Consider the following 12,147-nt stretch of genomic DNA (forward strand, 5'->3'; position numbering starts at 1 on the left):
ACCCGGAAGAGGGTTTTTTTCCCCCCAGGTCGAGCCAAAGCTCTTATACCAGCCCTTAGAAAAGGGCATAATAGAGCAGGTGACTTTTTCTGCTGCCGGCGCACCCAAGTAGGCCGGGTTCCCGTGAAATTCAATGGCGCTGCGCATCAGAAACCAGATCACATCCAGCTCTCCGTGTACATTATCTAGCCTGCAAAGAAGACCCTCTGAGGAGCTCCAAACAAACAGCTCGCAGCCAAAGCACGGAGTTTCTTGAGTGTCAGAAGCTCCATTTCTAGTTTTTTTTTTTTAATCAGTCAAACTTTTGGAGGCTCCGCTAGTGTCCTGCAGATGGGAGGCAAACTCCCAGCCCCAAGGCGTGCAAGATTCCCACCACCTCCTGCTCCAGACGGGCCTAGCTTCACAAGCTCGGTGGGGAAAAAAAGGGTCAGAGGTTGCAAGACACTGGCATACAGATTCAAATCCATTTCAGGCCTGAAATGGTAGATGAACAGATGGAGCTATTGAAGGAAACCCGCCCAGAGTCTGGAAAGGCATGTCAACAAGACAGGATGCTTGGGGAGGGGGGGGGTGGAGAGACTCAGCGCTGAACCCTTCGACTTCTCTGAAAAAGAGCTGGCATTCCTCCTTCTGTTCTTCGTGGCAAACGCTTGCAGAGAAAAGGGAGAGCTTCTTCTTTATCTCCTACTGATAGTGGCTTGCGACAACGTTCAGAAGCTGAGTAGTATCTGCTTTGTCTAAAAACCACTCTCTGCAAGGGATGTTAACCAGTCGCTGCCTCTGACCCAGAGAATTATCTCAGTCAGAGCTGCATCAAAAAACTACCGAATTTTTCAGAGTATAAGACGCACCGGAGTATAAGACGCACCAAGGTTTGAAGAGGAAGATTAAAAAAAAAAGTTTTTGCGTGCTGCAGAACTCCCAAAAACGGCCCGTTTTTCACAAAAACGAGTCCGTTTTTTCCCCCAGAAAAAGGGGATGAATAGCTTTTAGGAGGCTTGGGGGGGGAGCTGCCCCCCCCCAAATTAGCACAAAAGCTCAATTTTTGTGAAAGCGGGCCCATTTTCTGTCACAAAAAGGGCATGCATAGCTGTTAGGAGCCTTTCAGAGTGTTCCTGGGGGCGCAAAATTGAGCAAACAAGAGCCCATTTTCGCTCATTTCTGCCTTCCCCAGCCCCCACGAACACTGCAAAGCTCCTAAAGGCTATGCATGGCCATTTTGATTCAGGGGGTAAGGTTTGGGAGACAAAAAAAAATGCTGTATTCGGTGTATAAGATGCACCCAGATTTTCAGCCTCTTTTTTGAGGGAAAAAGGTGCGTCTTTTACTCTGAAAAATACGGTATTTGAGCTATTGTCCCAAAGTTGCTTTTCCATAAGCCAACTGGACGTTCTTGGGGTTTTTCCCTCCTGAAAACATTTGACTTCTCATCCAAGAAGCTTCTTCACTTCAGATACCGCTTCACAGTGCTTTATTGCCCTCTCTAAGTGGTTTATAGAGTCAGCCTCTTGCCCCCAGCAATCTGGGTCCTCATTTTACCTACTTCGGAAGGATGGAAGGCTGAGTCAACCTTGAGCCGGTGAGATTCGAAATGACTGACTGCAGGCAGCCGGCAGTCAGCAGAAGTGACCTGCAATATTGCACTCTAACCAGTGCACCACCACGGCTCAGAAATAATTTTTCTGCTTGAACTGCACTGAAATTTGGAGTATTTTAAGGAGAATACCAGTGGCGTGGCTTCAACAGATGGCATGAAGGTAGTCAAGAATAAATTCAGTGAGAAAATTCAGTGAGTTTGGGGAGTCCTGGGGTGGGCAGCCCCTTCAGGGCTGTTGACGGAAGGAAGACACACAGATAGCCCAGAAAGAGTCTGGATTACGGGAGGGTAAATTTCACTTGAATTAGGAGAAAACATTTTAGTGGGTCTAATCAACCATCTGTTCTGACCTAGGCTTCCCAAAAGCACGAAGCCGACTCCTCTGCCCGATAAAACCCCTTCTATTTAGGTTAAAGTGAATTCCTCTCCAGCAAAGTCCCAGCTAACAGTCTTTCAAGAGATTTCACAACTACAGACATTGATTAGTCTTGGAGAGCTGTCAGGCCGATATCTTCCAAACGCCACTCTGTAGCAGACAATACTTGGCAAGAAGTCAGGAGCAGATCTTCACCCTAATGAATTGAACCTATTGTCTCCTGCAAACTCCTCTCCCCTTTCGCTCCTCTTTATTCCCTAGGGGAGGGGCCATTCACCATCCACCTGTGGCTCTACTCCTGAGCTGGTCCCTTCTCCTGGAAGCCCTGCACATGCCCACGCTGGGAACAGGCTCCAGCTGTTCTTCTGCCCCACTGATATCCAAAGGGAGCTGGTAACTCTCAGATGGCCCCTAGCCCCATTTCTGCCTTCGACCCAGAGCCCTCGTCAGAGCCTTCCCCAGACTCCAATACAGGCCCATGTTCCTCCCCAGCCTCCTCACTGTCCGAATCTGCTGCCAGATTCACTGGCGGGCCACGACACCATCATATTGATTTTATTTAAACTCTGGAAGGTAGAAACTAGACAACCGTTGTGGGAGGCTGGTGAGGTATGTACAAATCTTTGACCAGAGAGAATTGGTTCTGTTTCTCTCTCTCTGATATGGACCAGTTCCAACTGAAGAAGCAATCAAGCCTACTCCCAAGATCATATGGATCAGAAACAGAAAACAGCCTTATCTCCTCTCCCCCACCTGCCCAGTTCTGTGTCAAACAATAGCAATAGCAGTAGACTTATATACCGCTTCATAGGCCTTTCAGGCCTCTCTAAGCGGTTTACAGAGAGTCAGCATATTGCCCCCAACAATCTGGGTCCTCATTTTACCCACAGGATGGAAGGCTGAGTCAACCCTGAGCCGGTGAGATTTGAACCGCTGACCTGCTGATCTAGCAGTAGCCTGCAGTGCTGCATTTAACCACTGCGCCACCTTGGCTCTAAGGTGGAAATGGAAGTGCAAATGGTATTTTGAAGATTCTTACCAGAGATTCGCTCGCACACTGGAAGACATAGCAAGCATACTGGTTTATTCCGGGTTCGCTGGATTCCCGACATATAAAACCAAAATGATCAATGTGCTTTATGCCCTAGAGGGAAGGAAAGGGAGAAATGGAACATACCATCAACATTTAGTTCAAGGAAATTAAAGAAGCGGTGATTAAAGTCATCGAAGGTTAAGGGTTTCCCCTGTCCAGTTGTGTCTGACTCTAGGGGGCAGTGTTCATCTCCCTTTCCTAGCTAAAGGAGCCAGCAGCATTGTCCAAATCAGTGTTTCTCATCCTTGGCGACTTTAAGTCCTGAGGACTTCAACTCCCAGAATCCCCCAGCCAGCACAGCTGGCTGGGGAATTCTGGGAGTTGAAGTCCTCAGGACTTAAAGTCGCCAAGGTTGAGAAACACTGGTCCAAATATTCTTCTATGGGCTCATATGCAGAGGTGCACGGAACGCTGAAGTGGTACCTATTTATATACTTGCGTTTGCACGTTTTCGAACTGTTAGGCTGGCAGGAACTGAGGCAGGAATGGGAGCTCACCCCATCTTGCGGTATTGGAATCTCTAACTGCTAATCTTTCAGTTGACAATGACAGCATCTTGGTCGCTAGGCCACCGTGCCCCCAATAAAGCCACTTACCAGAGCACAGGTGGACCTCGAGTTACAACAATTCATTTAGTGGCCATTCAAAGTTAACACGGGATTAAAAGAAGTGATTTAGGACCATTTGTTTTACACTTATGACCATTGCAGTGTTCCCATGATCACGTGATAAAAATTCTGATGCTTGGGAACTGACTCATACCTATGACGCTTTCAGGGTTCTGGGGGTCACGTGACCACCTTCGGACAAAGTCAGTGGGGAAGTCAGATACACTTAACAACCAGGTTACTAACTTAACAATTGCAATAATTCACTTAGCAACTGTGGCAGGAAAGGTCGTAAAAATGAGACAAAACCCACTTAACAAATGTTTCACAGAAACATTGGGCTCAATTGTGGTCGTAAATTGAGGACTACCCACACAATCAGGGCCTTTTGTCTAATTTCATGAGTTCTTGTGTATGTGGAGAGCGAGGCAATGACAGGCTAGCACAGGTGGGGAGTCCTTCCCTTCCACAACCACAATAAACTCCTGGGACGGATGTAAATTCCCAGCCCCAGACATTCCCCCATAGCAGTCTTTGCAAACCAGAAAGTTCTTTGCTTCTTCCCCATAACAGTCTTCCACCTGGTGTGGGATGTTACTAAATACATGACCGGAGAGCGGTCTATGACAATTTGCCATGGCCAACTTGCCATGGCCAACTTGCCATGGCCAACTTGCCATGGCCAACTTGCCATGGCCAACTTGCCATGGCCAACATGGAAAGTTGGCCATGGCCAGTTGTCTTGAAGCGAGTTCTCCATGATGAATTGGCCATGGTGAGTTAGCCATGGTGAGTTGGCCATGGTGAGTTGGCCGCAGCAATTTGTCCCATTCCCCCTGGAGAGTACCTCAATTTTAAGAAATTAATTCCATTCTTGAAAGGAGAGCTACTACCTTTTGCCTTAAGGTAAAGATAAAGGTTCCCCCCACATGTGTGCTAGTTGTTTCCAACTCTAGGGGGCGGTGCTCATCTCTGTTTCAAAACTGAAGAGCCAGCGCTGTCCGAAGATGTCTCTGTGGTCATGCGGCTGGCATGACTAAATGCCGAAGGCGCCCGGAATGCTGTTACTTTCCCACCAAAGGTGGTTCCTTTTTTTCTACTTGCAATTTTACATGTTTTCGAACTACTAGGTTGGCAGAAGCTGGGACAAGTAACGGGAGCTCACTCTGTTACGCGGCACTAGGGATTCAAACTGCCGAACTGTCGACCTCTCGGGATCAACAAGCTCAGCGTCTTAGCCACTGAGGCCACCTCTTGCCTTACCTCCACACATATTTTGGGAGTGCCCCTCACCCCAGAAAGGATGCAGCTTGGGAAAACTGTGTCTCCTATCCTGACAGCCAATTACGTCTGAGTAGACCTGCCCAGTGTTTTCTTCCTCAACCTGGTGTAAAAGGCTCAGTGTAGCTGTTCAGTCATCCCTCTGCTAAGAAGGAGCTGTGAGATGCCAGGACAACACATATCCCTTTGTTTATTGTTCTCCAGGGAACAAGGAGGCATAGAGGGGGCCTTTCACGAGCCATGTGCTGCTTTTTGTGTTTACATTGCCTGTCAACTTGCACAGGCCTTGCAAATGAACCTTCCTGTTTTAAATCAAACCGGTGCAGTGCACTTCCCCCACTTGAAACCCCATTTCACATTGTGCTGCTATTTCAGTCCAACAAAAACAGAAGAGAGTAGTAGGATCAGTGGTGGGTTGCAGGCGGTACGCCCTGGTACGGGAGTACCGGAGTCAGCCCGGAGCAACGAATAGCGGTACGGCACGGTGCTCCGGAGGGCCCGCCCAAGCTCCTTACCTGTCTTTTAAGGCTTCTGCACTTCCGCGCACGTGCATGGTGCATACAGCGCCTGCACAACGCTCCGTGGAGCAGCTGGAGCATCGCGGAGGCTCGCGGAGGGGCTAAGACGCATGCACGCGCTGTGCGTGTGTGCACGCATGCTGTGGGCATCCATGTGGACGCCGCTGGTACAGTTGGAACAGGATCCGGAACCCACTACTGAGTAGGATGCACATGTATTTCAGGAACCCTAACTCTGGCCATAAAGAACTCTAGTAGTAAACAGTTGGCCCAGGCCAGTGAAGGAGATTTATACTATGAAAACCCAACCTTCTCAGGAGTGGGCTTCACAAATTTTAGCAAGGTCTTCTCTGCCCGGAGGCTGGGTGAGTGTGGCCATGGTGGGTGTGGCCTAGTCAGCCTCCTGCACCATGGGGGCGGGGGTTGCCCTCCCCCAGGCTCCAGAGGCTTTTCTTGAGCATCCGGAAGGGCAAACTTCCCAAACTTCCAGTAGGCCCATTTTCACCCTCCCTGGGCCTCCGCAAGCACCCTGCACTTACCTGCATCCAAAATGGGCCACGTGGGAACTCCTGGGGAGGGGAGGGGCAGGGTGGGCAGGGCCAGCCAGGAGTGGATTTGGGGGTTCTCCTAACCGCACAGAATCGTAGATAGCTTTGAGCTAGCATTTTCTCCTTTTGATTTCACTGTATCATTTTTGTCAGTACAATCCCTGGAAACTCCTTAATCCATCAAATGGCATAGCCTAGAATTTTAATCTTAAGGCTTTTATATTTTTTTTAAAAAGTAAAACCCTAAACATATAATTTTCTGCCGGCTAGAATATCTGACCTTTAATTACTGCATAAGTGATAACCATTTGTAGATTTTAAAAAAATCCCTTGATCTATGTAGCCTTCTAAAGTTGATGGTGTCTCCATTGGAGAAGAGAGATATAAAATCACAACTAGAAGCAATAGCAATAGCGCTTAGACTTATATACCACTTTACAGTGCTTTTAAAGTCCTCTCTAAGTGGTCTACAGAGACAGCCTCTTGCCCCCAACAATCTGGGTCCTCACTTTACCGACTTCAGAAGGGTAGAAGGCCAAGTCAACCTTGAGCCTGGTGAGATTTGAACTGCCAAATTGCACGCAGCCAGAAGTCAGCAGAAGTAGCCTGCAGTACTGCACTCTAACCACTGCGCCACCATGGCTCATCATCATGGCCATAATTTAAATGGTTTGCTTAGAGATAAACTGAGGTTGCCTTGTAGTCATCCTCGGCCATTCAGTTGTTCCCACCTCGGAAGGATGAAAGGCTGAGTCAACCTTGAGCCGGTGAGATTTGAACTGCCAAATTTCAGTCAGGCAGGCAGCAGGCAGCAGAAGAAGCCTGAAGTCCTGCACTCTAACCACTGCGCCACCACGGCTCATACCTGAGCCTCTTACCTGAGAACATGAGGAGATGTCTTTGAAGTTCTTCTCCAAGACAACTGATTTGGAGTCTGGACTGATGAGGTTAATTTCAAACCGACCAACCTTGGAAGAGAGAAAACAAACATGTCAAAGCAGGAGGTGATGCAGAATATCTCGGGGGGGGGGGAGGGGAGGGGAGGAAGCTGCTCTGAAAACTGTGGGCCCAGCACCGAAGTATTTCCTCACACAGCTTATCAAAGGCACGTCAAAGCGAAGCTTCCCAAACTGATGTTCTGCCAAGAATGAGGCAGAGATGCTGCCAAGGACCTGCTTGACTAATTGCCTAAAAGAAAAATGAGAAAGGCTTTGCAGAGAGACTCCCCAGCCCTTCGCTTCGGTTTCACAGATCTGGAGCGGCACCGAGATCTTCCACACTGCCTCCATTTTTCTCTCAACTCCCACCTGAGTATTTCTGGCAAAAGTAATTGGTCCCAATTTCTACCCTCCACCAAAATACAAAATGGCCGACCAACTAGGTTGGCAAATATTCATTTATGTGGACCTCTGCAGAGCATAAAAGCCAGTTGTAACACCTTCCATTGACTGCTGATCAGAGATGGAGAGCAAAGGGCTGTTTTTTTTCATCAACTGCCAAGATTGGGCTATAAAAACACGTCCAAACCTTCCTTCCTTCCTCCCTCCCTCCCTCCCTCCCTCTCCCATTTTCTCTCTCCCTCTTTCTTTCTCTCCCCTCACTCTTTCCTTTGCATTCTTGTGTTTACCTCACAACAATGCAATTTCACCCTGTGTCAGGGACTGAGGATTTAATAGCTGCCAGCTGATGTAAGGTTGTAAGCTGTAAACTGTAAGCCGATGCAATGAGGATGAGAGAATTTGATGATGATGTTGTGTATTATTGTAATTATACTGATATATAGTCATACCATAAACATTATTGTGATGAATATAATACAAATATGTGACTGTTTAAATAACTGTACCCAGATCTCAGTGTTTGGTGGAAATGGAAAGTAATAAATAAAACAGGGGGGGGGCTGCCCAGAAGTTGTATTCAGCCAGTTCTGCCTGATTCGGGAGAACCAGTAGCGGAATTTGTGAGAACCAGCAAATAAGCTGGCCCCGCCCTTGCTGCCTCCCAGCTGATCTTATTTTGTTGCCCTGAACAGGAGAATGGAGTTGGAAAACAGGTTAATCGGGTGGGGAGGGAATGGGGATTTTGCAGTATCCTTTCCCTGCCATGCCCACAAAACCACACCCACAAAGCTGTGCCCACAGAACTGGTAGTAATTTTTTTTTTGAATCCCACCACTGGAACTGCCCCTACCTGAAACAACATTGTTCTGTTTTTTTCAGAGTCGGAGGGCTGGACGTGGCTCGGGGCACTGGCATGGCGCCTTCGGGATGAAGGCTTGGCGTTATTCTCCTGAGCTTTCCTTTGCAGGCTGGCAACACTGCTGCAGCGAGAACGAAACTCCAGCTGCTCCTCCACTCCCGAGTCCTCCAGGATCCGCTCAGGGAAAGAGGTCCGGCAGCTGGCCAAACTGGTCAGGTTGGTCTGGCTCCCAACAATGAACATCCCTGGGGTGCCTCCGCTGTAACCCTCCACCTCCTGAAACGGGTTGTCCAAAGGGGAAGAGGGGCCATCCTCCCATGTCATGAGGTCCGTGCTGGACTCGGTGCTGCAGTGCTCGCTCAGCAGCTTCAGGCGCTGACGTTCGTGGAGGTGGAACTTCTCGATGCAGTCGTCGATGAGGGAGGAGGGAGCCTTTTTGTGGGCCACCGTCACCTTCCCACGATACAGCACCTCAAACTTTTGGGAGTTGTAGAAGGCATCTTCATTTTCTTTATTGGGCTTGACGTCTTCTTTGAGGGCAATTTTGGAAGCCTGTCTTATACTACTGATGACATCTGGGACCTTAAGAAGAAAGCAAAAAGAAGAGAAAGAGAATGACATCGCGAAGGATGCTAAAATTGCAAGCGAAAGACAATTGCCATATCTGTGTTACAACAATGCCCAGACGTAGTTTGTGGTTTCTATGTGTAGTTTGACGAAAAGAAGGACTAAAGGTGTGTTCTGCCCCCCCCCTTCTCCATCCAGGAACGAAAGCCACAAGCAAACATAAATAAGAATACTTTTAATCAGTCCAGACTCTTGTTGGCTGCAAGCCCAAAATAAACAAAGAGATAAGCTCTCTGGCAGCAATTACTACAAACCTAGGCAATGCAAACAAGTTATCACAGCAAACCACTTCTCCAAGTTGGTTTCTCTAAATCATGAACGTGAACAAGAACGTTGACTCCTGCAACCAGGGTGTGGCACAAACAGTCTCTTTTATATTCAGGAGAGGATCTTAATCAGCATCCGCTGCTCGTAAACACCTCCTGTAGTTACTCCGTTTTTCTTTACGCCAAGTAGCCCTGCGCTTGCGTGCATCCTGAAACAACTCCCAAATGTTTTCCTGAACATTCCCTTTGATCCAATGCTCTGCCTCCACCTGGTGGCCAACCAGTCTCTCCTCGCCCTGCTCGGAGTCGACACCCTGTCCAGGGTCCTCCACCTCCTCCAAGGCCGACTCATAAGACCCCTCGCTGTCAGAATCTGGTGGCAGCTCCAACGGCTCCTGCCGGGCCACAACAGGGTGAGATGATAGCAGTGTGCCAATATCTCAGGAGGCTGCCACAAAGGTGAGGGAGTCAAGCTATTCTCAAAAGCACCTGAAGGCAGGACAAGGAGCAATAAATGGAAACTAATCAAGGAGAAAACCAACCTAGAAGTAAGGAGAAATTTCCTGACAGTTAGAACAATTAATCAGTGGAACAACTTGCTTCCAATTCTCCAACATTGGACTTTTTTTTTCAATAAAGCTTTTTTTTAAACATACACCAATATCAATATCATTGTATGGCCAATGTGGTGTCTGAGTATCATTCACTTTGGTACAAAATCAATATTAATACAGATAAACATTATTACATTAATCAAACAAACATGGTCTAGTGTTATTATAAATATTGATAACAACACATATTCTTTCATTTTTCAATTAATCAATGTTTACTACCTCCTTCTAATAGTCATAGACTAGTGTTATTGAATGTATTGATATCAGCACAAATTCCTTCCTGTTTCAATTAATCAATTGATTTTGTATATTTAAAGTGAATGTCAGAAGTTAAGATTAGATTTTGAGAAAGGATATTAGATATGCACAAAAACAGTGTTATGACTACTGGAAGGATGTAGTAAATATTGATTAATTCAATATTGGAAGTTTTAAAGAAGAGATTGGGCAACCCTTTCTCTGAAATGGCATTGGGTTTTCTGTCTGAATAGGGGGTTGGACTAGAAGACCTCCAAGATCCCTTCCAACTCTGTGTTCTGTTTTTCTGAATTCAAAAGAGCGTGGAGAAAACAGGTCACTTCTCAACTCAAGATATTGTTGAAGAGCACTATCTTCTCTGACAGAACCACATTAGATTCTTTTCTCCTTGCTACATTTATATTTGGCTTTCCCCAAGATTCCTTTCTCCTTAAAACATTACATTTGGCTTCCCTCCCTGCCTCTCTATAGGAGTAGAGAGCTCTAAGGAAGAACAGTGGAAAACAAGCTTAATAAATAAAGATTAAAGTTGCAAACTCTTGGCATTAATTGCAGATTTAGCTGGAAAGCCAACCACGAGCTATGAAGTAATGTATTCCATTAGCAGAGACCCACAACATTGTACAACATTGACACGATGGCTCAGTGGCTAAGACGCTGAGCTTGTCAATCAGAAAGGTCGGCAGTTGGGCGGTTCGAATCCCTAGCACCGCGTAACGGAGTGAGCTCCCCTTACTTGTCCCAACTTCTGCCAACCTAGCAGTTCGAAAGCTTGTAAAAATGCAAGTAGAAAAAATAGGAACCACCTTTGGTGGGAAGGTAACAGCGTTCTGTGTGGCTTCGGCGTTTAGTCATGCCAATCACATGACCATGGAGATGTATTCGGAAATGAGCATCGCCCTCTAGAGTCAGGAACGACTAGCACATATTGCAAGGGGAACCTTTACTTTACTTACAACATTGTAAAGAAAACTTTGCATTTTTATATGTGTGGCAAATGAACGTGTGAAGCTTCTGCTTCAGCAGAATGTCAAAGCCAAGAGGCAGATGTTTGAATACCACAGAAATTCCATTTCCTGTTCCCAAAAAAACCCAAAACAAACCTTGAAAAAAGCAGATACGAGGAAAAATGCAACTGTCCCGTGGTTATCCTTCCAGTCACGCCAGATCAACATTGCAAAGATGCAGTGCTGGCTTTTTAAGATACAAAGGAGAGAGGAAGGGCTTAAAACTTGGAGGCTCTTCGAGGGACAAGATTATGCAAGACAAAACTATCTCTTGCAGTCTCAACAAGAAGGAAAGGGAGCCAAAAGGTTAAGGCATTCTGGATAAAAATATGGTGGATTATGCAAAATATCTTTAAAAGAAGGATAAAGTTTACTCCTCAGTTATTCTTACTAGGTATATGTACTGATTTTACAGTGGTAGAGACTAACTTGATTCTGCACCTAATAACGGCAGCAAGACTGTTGGTGGCGCAATACTGGAAGAAGGAAGACTTGCCTACAATTCAAGAATGGACACTGAAAGTTACAAACTTAGCCGAGATGGCTAAAATATCGGCATATATTAGAGATCACTCAAATGAGAGATATAAACGAGACTGGAAAAAATGGATTGACTATATACAAAATAAATACGGGACCAAGAAATTCCAGTTAGCCTATGCTTAAGATCAGAAATGATTTAAATTGTTTAAAGTTAGTTCAGCAAGAAGAAGCTAAGGTCAATGCAGAATGTCATTAATTTCTTTATTTCTTTTTTCTCAATAGATTTTAGACTGTGTTTGTTAAAAATCCATACCGTGTACGGGTTCTGGGAAGTCGGGGGGGGGGGAAGGAGGAGGGGGGAGGGAGGGGTATACATTAGGCTAGACAAGAATTTGGTGGTAAACTAGAATTATTTTGACACACAAAAAATTGTACTTCGATGTCTTACTGATTGAGGAATGATGAATTGTTTGTTTTAAAAGAAATAAAACTTTTGAACTAAAAAAGAAAGAAAGAAAAGGGAGCGGAAAAATAAGGGAAAGGAAAGCTTTCTGGTCTTGGGATTGATTTATTTTGATCACAACAACAGCAACCAGCAGAAAAACCTTTCCAGATATCGTTATGGTCTAAAGCCAACATCTTAAATATTTCATTCGGACATGCACCGAT

General features: G+C 46.2%; 1 protein-coding gene across 2 annotated transcripts in view; it reads right to left on the reverse strand.

Moving 5' to 3' along the window:
• The window catches only part of TBC1D4 (TBC1 domain family member 4), a 109,786-nt gene that overhangs the window by 45,631 nt on the left and 52,008 nt on the right, over nucleotides 1–12,147 (reverse strand). For both annotated transcript variants that reach the window (XM_087726323.1, XM_087726321.1), the window contains exons 2-4: nucleotides 8,212–8,802; nucleotides 6,900–6,989; nucleotides 3,013–3,117 (exon numbers count right to left, since the gene is read on the reverse strand). In XM_087726323.1, the coding sequence (XP_087582449.1) occupies nucleotides 3,013–3,117; nucleotides 6,900–6,989; nucleotides 8,212–8,802 (786 nt within the window). The remainder of the gene's footprint in view (nucleotides 1–3,012; nucleotides 3,118–6,899; nucleotides 6,990–8,211; nucleotides 8,803–12,147) is intronic.

Source organism: Thamnophis sirtalis, unplaced genomic scaffold (genome assembly GCF_051295495.1).
Source record: "Thamnophis sirtalis isolate CommonGarterSnake01/CBP01778 unplaced genomic scaffold, rThaSir2_p1.2 scaffold_12, whole genome shotgun sequence".
NCBI classification, from domain to species: Eukaryota; Metazoa; Chordata; class Lepidosauria; order Squamata; family Natricidae; genus Thamnophis; species Thamnophis sirtalis.